We start from the raw sequence: 12,592 nt of genomic DNA, 5'->3' as shown, positions 1-12,592 counted from the left end.
AGGGAAAGACTGAGATTTAAAAGAGGCCCATTAGACTTTCAGACCAGGGCTCTTAATGACTTTCTACATGGTCTGTCTTATATGAAAGATGAAGGTATCAAAGTTCAGAGAACTTAAGTAGCCCATCATCTCTTAAATAAGAAGGATGGAAACACAACACAATCATTCCACAGTCAAATAAATTTTCTTTAAACAACACCACCTCCTCCCCAAACAAGATAAAACCAATGTTAAAGACACAGAAGCTCCAAGATGCCACCAGAGAAAAGGGGTCACAAGTGTTAATTAGACAGCATCCTACAATAACAACCGTGGACTTACACTCAGGACTTACTATGTGTCAGAAACTATGCTAAGCATTTTGCTTACAATTATCTTACTTAATCCTGATGACTAATTTTAAAGGCGTAAAGAGGTTAATTAGGCTAAACTTTAGGCTAATATTCTTGCACATGTAAATTTACACACAGAGGTGATTACCTAGGCTATTTTTTTTTTAATCTGTTAAAGATTAGGATATGTTGGCTTCTTCAGAAATTAAAGTACTTCTAATCTAGTGTTCACCTTAAAACTATACAACCCGAGAACAAAAAAGTTATCAATACATTCATCAGATACCACACAGGAGATGTGAATTTAGTTTTACAAGGTAATATTACCTGAATCCTGTAACATCATAATTTGTTCTGTTCTGCAATGTTCTGCAATTCTATCATCCTATTTGGATTTATTTAGGTCACTAAATCATTCCTCATTTAAACAAGATAGAATATGAAATTTGCAAAGCACCAAAAATAGAAATGCTGAGAAAGGATATTTTCAAACACGATTAGGAGAATCAACTAGTTAACATGTTTAATGAACAATTATGTTTTCCCATGGTATTTAATAGAATTCTGTTGAAAGACTTTCTGTAAGTTTGTTTTAAATGAATTCAGATTATTATTACATATTTTTTCTTATTCTCCAAATAAAATAATTATGGAATTTGTGGTATACACAACAAACAGCATTTTCAAAATTTCACATGAATTCACAAGGTTTCTTATTTTAATGATGGGAAAATAAAATTTTAGATCCTTACATATAAGAGAAACATATATAAGACCATTTTCATCTATCTTGTTTTAACACCAAAACCTAATCTCTAACCAAAAGGCACAAATCAATTGTAACAAGAATAAGAAAGTCAGTGACCTTGGAGAGTATTGTGCTAAGTGAAGTAAGTCAAGGGAAAAACAAATACCATATGATTTTACATATATGTGGAACCTAAAAAAAAACAAAGAAATTTGGTGTCTTAATCTAAAAAGTTGAAGATTAAACATGTGTAGAAATTAAATGCAAAACAAAGCCTATTACTACTTGGCTTGAATTAAAATCATGAAAATGAAGGAAAAAACATAAAAAAGAAAAATCTTAGTTCAGGCAAAACACACTCATTCCACAGTCAAATAAATTTTCTTTAAACAACACCACCTCCTCCCCAAACAAGATAAAACCAATGTTAAAGACACAGAAGCTCCAAGATGCCACCAGAGAAAAGGGGTCACAAGTGTTAATTAGACAGCATCCTACAATAACAACCGTGGACTTACACTCAGGACTTACTATGTGTCAGAAACTATGCTAAGCATTTTGCTTACAATTATCTTACTTAATCCTGATGACTAATTTTAAAGGCGTAAAGAGGTTAATTAGGCTAAACTTTAGGCTAATATTCTTGCACATGTAAATTTACACACAGAGGTGATTACCTAGGCTATTTTTTTTTTAATCTGTTAAAGATTAGGATATGTTGGCTTCTTCAGAAATTAAAGTACTTCTAATCTAGTGTTCACCTTAAAACTATACAACCCGAGAACAAAAAAGTTATCAATACATTCATCAGATACCACACAGGAGATGTGAATTTAGTTTTACAAGGTAATATTACCTGAATCCTGTAACATCATAATTTGTTCTGTTCTGCAATGTTCTGCAATTCTATCATCCTATTTGGATTTATTTAGGTCACTAAATCATTCCTCATTTAAACAAGATAGAATATGAAATTTGCAAAGCACCAAAAATAGAAATGCTGAGAAAGGATATTTTCAAACACGATTAGGAGAATCAACTAGTTAACATGTTTAATGAACAATTATGTTTTCCCATGGTATTTAATAGAATTCTGTTGAAAGACTTTCTGTAAGTTTGTTTTAAATGAATTCAGATTATTATTACATATTTTTTCTTATTCTCCAAATAAAATAATTATGGAATTTGTGGTATACACAACAAACAGCATTTTCAAAATTTCACATGAATTCACAAGGTTTCTTATTTTAATGATGGGAAAATAAAATTTTAGATCCTTACATATAAGAGAAACATATATAAGACCATTTTCATCTATCTTGTTTTAACACCAAAACCTAATCTCTAACCAAAAGGCACAAATCAATTGTAACAAGAATAAGAAAGTCAGTGACCTTGGAGAGTATTGTGCTAAGTGAAGTAAGTCAAGGGAAAAACAAATACCATATGATTTTACATATATGTGGAACCTAAAAAAAAACAAAGAAATTTGGTGTCTTAATCTAAAAAGTTGAAGATTAAACATGTGTAGAAATTAAATGCAAAACAAAGCCTATTACTACTTGGCTTGAATTAAAATCATGAAAATGAAGGAAAAAACATAAAAAAGAAAAATCTTAGTTCAGGCAAAACACACCTGGGGCTTCCCTGGTGGCGCAGTGGCTGAGAATCTGCCTGCCAATGCAGGGGACATGGGTTCGAGCCCTGGTCTGGGAAGATCCCACATGCCGCAGAGCAACTGGGCCCGTGCGCCACAACTACTGAGCCTGCGAGTCTGGAGCCTGTGCTCCGCAACAAGAGAGGCCACGATAGTGAGAGGCCCGCGCACCGCGATGAAGAGTGGCCCCCGCTCTCCGCAACTAGAGAAAGCCCTTGCACAGAAACGAAGACCCAACACAGCCAAAAATAAATAAATAAATTTATATAAAAAAAGAAACCACACCTTAATGACTTTTCAGTCCTTAGAAAAAGAGTTACTAATGGATGGCATACCACTTTTACTCATATTTGGAAGATCAAATGGCAAATTTTTAAAAGGGAGAGAGCAAGCAGCAAAAAGCACAAAAAAAAATTTCATCCATTAAGCTGAGTTCATCATTAAGTAAGTATGATAACAATCTATTTTCTAAATAAAAGTATATATTTTTCATATAGAGACGTTTTGTTTCTAGAATATTTTCACAGTCCGTCTTATCAAAATGTCAAGACAACCCTGAGTAGATCAACTTTAAACATACTTGTTAAATATGGGTACATAAACAAATTAAATGATATGAACACAAGTTATTTCAGAATTATTCTGCTTAATCAAGAATAAGTTCTAACTTTTGGTGAAAAATGAAACTGTCGTTGCCTTTATTAACTCTATTTTCTCCTACCTTTGGACAGTTTGAAAGCAATGATGTATTGGATGATCAAGTGTGACACCCAAACAATTATTTAAAAAATTCAGTTCCAAACTACCTACCCCTTCTTGTTTGGTGAAGAGATTAAGGCAATCACTCAAAGCTACACAAGTTTCTCTAGAAGCTTCAGAGACAACTTCAACTTTCTGAAGGAATGATGGAAGCATTTCTATAAATAAAAAAATAAATAAAATGAGTAGGACTTTAAGTAATCTTAAAGTAAACTAAGACCATAAACGTATTTTTGTATCTACTAACCTCATGTTTCCTTCTAGCTGCCTTAATAAGCAAAGCATATAGTATATTCCTTGGGCATCATAATTAAGCACCTACTTTATGCAGGGCACATAAGTTAGTACAGAAAAAGAACAAAGCCTTGACTTAGAAAAGCCTATATCCTAAAAGGAGAAGAGCCAGGACCTATTAAAAAAAAAAAAAAAGGTTCATAGGAATAAATAATATAATGTTTAAGAAAAAACAGCTGTCAAGAAGGACTGATATCATTACTTATAAAACATTAACATTTCCTTTCATGATATTCATTACTAGATAAGTAATTTTATTCAAAGACAAAGTGCTAAAAAGAGACAAAAATAATTCTGTAGTTGACAATGATGGCTAACAGATCTGAGGGCGGCATTAACTCACCTTCCCCTACTTTTTTTTTTAAATCTCAGTAACAGGTTTTTAATATGATTTCTAAAAATTTATTTATTTATTTATTTATTTTTGGCTGCATTGTGTCTTCCTTGCTACATGCGTGCTTTCTCTAGTTGCAGTGAGCGGGGGCTACTTTTCATTGTGGTGCTTCTCGTTGCATTGGCTTCTCTTGTTGCGGAGCACGGGCTCTAGGCACACAGGCTTCCACAGCTGTGGCTCGCGGGCTCTAGAGTGCAGGCTCAGGAGTTGTGGCACACAGGCTTTGCTGCTCCACAGCATGTGTGAACTTCCCAGACCAGGGCTTGAACCCTTGTCCCCTGCATTGGCAGGCGGATTCTTAACCACTGCGCCACCAGGGAAGCCCTCCTCTACTTCTTATTTGGATAAATGTTTCGTATAAATAGGTCTTTCACTCTCAAAGATATGTCCCTGTCAAGGTCTAGCATCTTTCAGTATATGTTAAATTGGGAAATAAATGATAATATCAGTATCTCCCCTGGACCCTTAAAGAAAATCTTAAATCCACGTTACCATTACGGAAAACAAACCAACAAAACAAAATTAACATAACGCTGGCAAGAGAAAGCTGTAAAATACACACACGTCACTTAAGTGAAATGTCATATCCTGTCCAGATTAATGTGACAGAAATGTACTTAGTTGAAATAGCTTGGGATTTTATGTTGATTATACCTTAGATCCTTTACATCTGTCCCTTCCATCAAATAAAAAAAATTAAGAAAGCTTTAAGAAAAAATAACTTAAAAGAGAAAAACAATTAAATCTGTAGCATCCTATGTATTTTAAGTAATTTTGATTTACCTAAAATACTATTCTTAAAACATGGTAAACAAGGTCAATAAACAAAGAATCAGGTAAATCCAAATGCCAGCAATTTGCAATGATTAGGCCATAAAACAGTGGGTCCCATCAAGAAACAAAAGTTTTCAAATGGGAAATGGAAAGAAAAATAAAATCTACAGAGAACATATGACAAATTATTTAGCCATTATTCTAAGTGATAAAGTTGTACTGCTCTGCTTTGTTTTTTAAAATTTCCAAATTTTTTATATGAACATGATTTATTTTAGCAAAGACAAGTCCTTTTCTTGGAAATATTATTTCTCAAAACTCATATAAGTCAGGGTTTCCCTGGTGGCTCAGTGGTTGAAAGTCCGCCTGCCAACACAGGGGATGGGGGTTTGTGCCCCGGTCCGGGAAGATCCCACATGCCGCAGAGCGGCTGGGCCCGTGAGCCATGGCCGCTGGGCCTGCGCGTCCGGAGTCTGTGCTCTGCAATGGGAGAGGCCACAGCAGTGAGAGGCCCGCGTACCGCAAAAACAAACAAACAAATAAAAAAAACCTCATAAGGCAAAAGTGGGCAACAAAAGGGAAAGGTCAGGGACTTCCCTGGTGGCACAGTGGTTAAGAATCCGCCTGCCAATGCAGGGGACACGGGTTCGAGCCCTGGTCCAGGAAGATCCCACTTGCCGTGGAGCAACTAAGCCTGTGCACCACAACTGCTGAGCCTGAGCTCTAGAACCCGTGAGCCACAACTACCAAACCCGTGTGCTGCAACTACTGAAGCCTGTGTGCCACAACTCCTGAAGCCTGCACGCCTAGAGCCCATGCTCCGCAACAGGAGAAGCCACTGCAGTGAGAAGGCTGTGCACTGCAACGAATAGTGTCCGCTCGCCACAGCTAGAGAAAGCCCGTGTGCAGCAACGAAGACCCAACGCAACCAAAATTAAATAAATAAATTTATAAAAAAAGAAAAATAAAGGAAAAGGTCAGAGTGAATGAAAGTAATAAGTCTTTCATTAACATCTGGATATAAACACCAAATGACATTTTATATTTTTCATCTTATGGAATAGAATTTCCTACCTATTCTTAATAATACCCTAATAATTGAAAACTACTATATTCTAAAATAATTTTAACTTTACATACTGTTTCTTTTTGAATCTTTGATACACACCGTGAAGATTTATTCTGTACTTAGTTGCTAAACAGCAAAAGAGAGTACCATATGCTAGATGCCATGTGACTTAAATAGTACCTCAACAGATGTCTTACACAGAGCTGGGGACCAGGGATGTGAGGAGATGCACAAGAAGTAACAGACACAGCCTCTGCCTTCCAGAAATCATCTGGGTAATCTAGAAATTTTCCATTTTCATGGCACAAAGGATAGGAAGATGGTAGCACAGCCATGCATGGATACATTTCTTTTTATTAAATGCCATCACATCCTTAACCATCTCCAGTTTTGTCTATGTTTTAGATATCTCACTTAAGATACTTGTTGATTAGCATAAAATATTAAATCTCTAAATAAATTTTAAGGAGAATTTTACAAATTTTTAAACAAAACTGACTCTGCAAGCTTTCAAAAGATATTCTAAGAAATATATATTAAGGCAAGTTTATAAGAATCTATTATTCAGAGTGTGTCAAATTCTTCTGTCCAAAACAGAGTCAAAAGTTACATAACTTGTCTGACAAGCTAGTATTCAAACAAGATGTCGGAATTAATATTAACTTGCACAGTGGGACGGTGTAAAAACCGTGGACTCTGGCAAATACTCTGGGCAGTGCTGCATATCAGGGACAGTCGGTTCACACTGGCGTGCCTCTTATACAATGTCGTCTGCATACTGATTACATAAAAGGAAAATGGCTAAGCCTCCAGAAAAGTTACCAACTGGGAAATCACTGCAAATATGTTTTAGCCAACTAATATTTAGAGACTGAGCCATAATAAATAAATGCAAAACGGCCAGTATGTTAACATACCTGGCCTACTCTGAGAACTGGACACTGTTAATTTGAGGAAAAAAAAGTTATTTTTTGTACTAAAAATATTGTTGAACTTGGGAAAGATGCTGGAAGATCATATGTGAAAAGCTTAACTTTAGAGACATGTATAAAAAGCTCACCATCTGTCGTCTTCATGATTACACTGTACAATTTTTAATTGGGTAAGTTTTAAAACTAGTGGGGAAGAGCTTGTTTCTTGTTAACAAACTAAACCCTAACACAGAAAACTTCCATTGTTCTCCTTATACAGAAAAAGTCCACACTCCTTAGACTAACATTTAAATCGTTCCATAAACAGTCAGCTTCAGCGAGACGGTTTTCCTGGAACTATTTGTGTTCCTAGAAATATTAACCTATTATATTTTACTGCTTCTAAACCTTTGTTAAAGATGTTCCATCTTCTGTGAATAATGGAAATAATAATTATTCATATTCAGAAGTTTCCCCACTTAACTAAAACTTTTTTTTTCAAGGCCAAGTTTAAATGCCATCCTCCCCATTGAGCCATCCTTAAATATCACTATGGGATGTGACCTCTCCTACTGGACTCCAAAAGTAGCCACATCCAGTTGTAATAGAGAACATGGGTATTGTACGTATGCTGAATCTCTTCTACCCTCAGTAAACTCTAAACCTCTTTAAGCCCCCAAATACCATGCACTGAAACTTTGTACAAAGACTCAAATGTTAAAAGACTAAGAAAAATAATAAAAATATTTTATTCCCATGGCTTACATAGAAAATCCAAATAGCTCTGGATTATTTAATTTTACATCAAAAGACTTACTGTATTTTAGTTTGAAAATATATAAGATACTAACATTTTCATTTATATCACTACAGGTTGGCTAATTAGGGCAGATTGATAAATTATTTAAAACTACATTTTCTTTTTACTTGAGGCCTAAGAAAATATAGTTTGCTTGATTTTCAACATTCACTCAAATATTTCTATCACTGGGGATAAGATATTTTAAAAAAATAAACTGGATGAATGGTATTTCATTTCCTCTACCTAGTCCTTCTGGGAACAGTGCTGCCTTAAGTGTGTGTGTGTGTGTGTTTTTTTTAAAGTAAACACAAAGAGCAGAGAGAATAAAGTCCCAAAACTATCTAGTGACAAAGCTAAGGTCATAGGAAATAAAGAAAATATCAAAATAAGACAATTTCTTGTGGTGAAAAAAATGCAGTGCATCTGACTACGTGCATGGGAGACATGATCTAACCTGCATGAGAAGAGGTGTTTTTAAAGTTATCTCATACTCAACTGGAATTATATAAATGCCTCAAGAAAATCAGTACTCTCTCCTCAAAATGGAGAAAAAGATGTCTGCACATAAAAATCAACTATTCTTCTAAAAAACTTCTACTACATAAAGCCGTAACTTAAAAAAAAATCGAGATTGGTAACGTTATATAAGATGTAAGAATATAAATTTATCTGTTTCTTGTTCAAATTAAGATGATTAGCTTGAAATCAATCACCCACTAAACAAGTACCACTAACCATTCGATCTGTATGTCTACATCTATACAACTTACACTAGTTGCAACAGAAGTATGAAATATATAGTTCAGAACAGCATGTGTTAAATGAGTTGAGGCATGAGGTAAGTAAGAATAAGAAGATAATAAAAGGGATGTTATAAGATATAAATAGCAAACAAATTGTACATACATAAAAAATGTTACATATTCAGAGAAAACAGTTACCATTATGGGATGCAGTAATAAAGTGAAGTTTGATAAAAGTAATGGGATTTGAGCCTGATCTTGAAGAATAAGCTTTTTTATTGTTAAATACAATGCCCAATAAAATGAACATATCCAAAACATCTATAACTATTATTTTCAGATAGTACTGAAAATACTGGTCCTGAGAAGAAGAGAGCCTCAGAATTATGAGAACTCGAGAGGTTAGAGGATTTGCATCTACCATTTATTGAGTGGCTACCATGTGGCAGGCACTACACTCCAGGTGCTGGAGATAGGGCATAAGTAACTGAGAAACAGCTTTTGTCCTTACAAAACTTGCAGTCTAGCAAGGAAAACAGAAAATAAAACAATTATTATTGAATGAACAGTATTGATCAGACGGTGTCTTTAGAATAGTAAGAGGGAAAAACATATTTGTTGGAAAAATAAATTGAATTAATTTAAAATTTTAGAAAAGAGTGTACCAGTTAGGAAGACCTTTTGGGGTCAAAACAGGGAAGAAACCAACAGAACTATGAAATGTATTTTGCATTCTTTTGCAAATAAGAGTGAACGGAGGGCTTCCCTGGTGGTGCAGTGATTAAGAATCCGCCTGCCAATGCAGGGGACATGGGTCTGAGTCCTGGTCCGGCAAGATCCCACATGCCACGGAACAATTAAGCCCGTGTACCACAACTCCTGAGCCTGTGCTCTAGAGCCCGAGAGCCACAACTACTGAGCCCACACACCTACAGCCCGTGCTCCGCAACAAGAGAAGCCACTGCAGTGAGAAGCCCGCGCAACCACAACGAAGAGCAGCCCCCACTCCCTGCAACTAGAGAAAGCCCACGCACAGCAACAAAGACCCAACGCAGCCAAAAATAAATAAATAAATAAAAATAAATAAATTTATAAGGAAAAAAGTGAAGGGAGGCAATGGGGAAGATTTTATTGATTAAAATCTCCATCAAAGGCTACGACTGGGGAGTTCCCTGGTGGCGCAGTGGTTAAGAATCTGTCTGTCAATGCAGGGGACACGGGTTCGAGCTCTGGTCCGGGAAGATCCCACACGCCGCAGAGCAACTAAGCCCGTGCGCCACAACTACTGAGCCTGCAAGCCAGAACTACTGAGCCTGAGTGCCACAACTACTGAGCCCGCATGCATCGAGCCCGTGCTCCATGACAAGAGAAGCCACTGTAATGAGAAGCCTGTGCACTGCAATGAAGAGCAGCCCCCGCTCGCCACAACTAGAGAAAGCCCGCGCACAGCAATAAAGACCCAACACAGCCAAAAATTAATTAATTAATTAATTAATTAGGAAAAAATAAAGGCTATAATTGGATTTGCATCACTCCTGACTGTACTGTTCTGGCAATGAGCTCCTAACCTTATTTGTGGTAGTGATCTTGTGAGAAAAACCAGTCAACAAAGTAGAGGATTCAGGTAGAGTCACATGTGACCCACAGAACTCTGTCTCCAGCAAAGTCAAGAGAGAAGCACTAGTAGGGTCTGTGCCCCAACAGATAAGGTGAAAAGTGAGAGAATTTGATGATGTTTTCTCCTATAGACTGGGCAAAATAAATATGAGTAATAAATCACTTAGTTTCATAACCTCTTTGCATCTCTATTTGACTCCTCAACCTGGCTGTCTGAAAGGAAGCCTGGACCCGGGACAGCAGCTCCCTCGCCAGTGCCCCGTATGACAGACCTGGGCAGGAGCAGCTGTGGTGGCCTGAGCTCTGCTTGCTCTTCCCACCCCTTCTAAGACCTGAGGAGGCTGGATCTGCCCAGAGGGCAAGATGGAAACACAAAGTGCTACAGTAAAGGGGATTAGTGCCATGACAGGGAAAGTGGAGGGTGGTTTGGAAACACATAATAAGAACACTTAGGCCCATCTGAGAGAAGCCAAGAAGCTTCTAGAAGCTGCACTTAAAAGATGAGGAAAAGCTAATACTTCACACAAGGGGAACAAGACCCTAAAGCATGAGAAAAGTTCAGTGCTACTGAACACTGAGTAAGAGGAAGGAAGAGGTGAGAGGTGAGACTGCTGATGCGAGCAGACACAGGTCAAGGTAGAGTGCAATTACCCCAAGGCACTGGAGGCCACAAGAGCTGATCTGTCTTTAGAGGCCCCTCTCAAACCACACCGTGGAACACTCCCTGGAGGCAGCATGGCCAGACAAGAGGGGCTGCAGCCTACAGGCAGGACAGCTGTGGCCTACGTCAGTGTACTGATGGGGGGACAAAGAAGGGGACAATGGAGAGACAAAGGAGACACAGAACGTGCTGCGCAGGAAGGATGCGCTCCAAGGTTAAGATGACTCCAAGGTTTGGGCTCAGGAAATTGTATCAAACAGCCATGTGTTCTTTCAGATGAAAAATACCAGAAAGAACCTGGGGACAAGAAAAGAGAAGAAAAAAATTGACAGTAAAAATAAAGAGGATTTCTTTGTTGCAAGCTGGAAACTTCAGCCTTGCATCAATCCCACCGTGCCCTCGAACTTCTGAACGGGAGACTGTAAAGATTTGAATAGCACCTCAACTACAGCAGCCAAGTGACCATCCTCAAGCAAATTCTACCTTTCACTGTAGATGCAGATCTAGGGATGAAAATCTGTAACCTTTTCTAGCTCATAGATCAAAAGTTTAGGAGTAAGTATAGATTTCTCCATTTAGTCCAGACTCATTATTGGCTAAGAGCAGTCTCTAGAGCCAGGGTGCCCAGGGGCACACCCTGTCTGGTTTTTTACTAGCTGTGTGACCTAAGACAAGTTTCCTAAGCGCTCTGTGCCCCTGTTAGCTTATTTATAAAATGGACATAATAGTTATGTGCTAACACTGGGTTGTTATAAGGAATAAAAGAGTTAATATATGCAAAGTATACAGAACAATGCACAAAAAAAGGCTGTATGTGGCTGCTGTTATTCTAGACAATACAATTTGTGGATTACTGATATATTTTACATTAGAAAGTGCATGGGACACTTGTGGTACCTGGCTTACTAAGTTGATGGAGAAACATCCCTCTAACCCCAACCCATAAAGATGCTGATAAAATAATAATAATTAAATAATATATAGCAGAGTTTGAAAGAACAAAATCCCAGATATGCTGGAAACCCACAGAAAAGTCAAGGCTGACAGAAGAGGCGCATGCCAGTGAGGGCATGGTAGGGAAGGCCAAGCACAGGGGTGTCAGAGGTCAGCAAGGACATAAAGCAGGGGCTGAAAGCTGTGCCTTCACACCTACATGACGGGGGGATATGGCTCTGGCCTCACTAAGCAGAGCAAGGCCTTGACCCCCAGTGAAAGCAGAAATGGGCTCAGGGAAGCAGTGAAGAAAGGCATTTTCTGCCTAGTACTGTGGGTGGGAATCATGAAAAATAGAAATCCCTAGCTCATGCTGCATCTAGATATGCAATCCAATTTTAAAACTATTACATCCTCAAGAGAAACAGACACAGAACTACTGTGTAGGGACACTTCCAGAATCCAGGAGGCAGAAAAAAACAAGCTCTCAATAAAAAGCTAAAATCCACCGTGAAGGAAACAATCCATCCCAAGGGACAGTTAGCCACAACAAGTTGAGATGTAAGAACATGCCGAAAAGGGCTTTTAACTTTACACGCTTAAAATTATGAGAGATAAAGTTCGAAATATATGTACCATGAAAGAGCAGGCTTCTATGGAAAAAATGAAAACTTTAAAACCATCACCTAGAATTTCTAGAATTACGAAATACAATTAGGATTAGAAAGTCAAAGGATTAAACAGCCAAAATAGATCAAACTGAGAAAGAAACTGAAACTAGAAAACAGATCTGAGGAAACTGCTCAGTAGGTAACAGAAAAATAGAAAGAGAATGAGGAACTAAGAGGTGGGGAGTAAATAAGAAGTTCCACACGTACCCACGAGGAGTTTCAGCAGG

The 12,592-nt window shown here is 37.5% G+C and overlaps 1 protein-coding gene across 2 annotated transcripts in view; it reads right to left on the bottom strand.

Moving 5' to 3' along the window:
• Nucleotides 1-12,592, bottom strand: part of OSBPL1A (oxysterol binding protein like 1A) — a 217,468-nt gene that overhangs the window by 122,597 nt on the left and 82,279 nt on the right. For both annotated transcript variants that reach the window (XM_007448592.1, XM_007448593.1), the window contains one exon: nucleotides 3,548-3,654. In XM_007448592.1, the coding sequence (XP_007448654.1) occupies nucleotides 3,548-3,654 (107 nt within the window). The remainder of the gene's footprint in view (nucleotides 1-3,547; nucleotides 3,655-12,592) is intronic.

This window comes from Lipotes vexillifer, unplaced genomic scaffold (assembly GCF_000442215.2).
Source record: "Lipotes vexillifer unplaced genomic scaffold, Lipotes_vexillifer_v1.1 scaffold168, whole genome shotgun sequence".
Lineage (NCBI taxonomy): Eukaryota > Metazoa > Chordata > Mammalia > Artiodactyla > Lipotidae > Lipotes > Lipotes vexillifer.
This window is presented reverse-complemented; position numbering and strand designations above follow the sequence as displayed.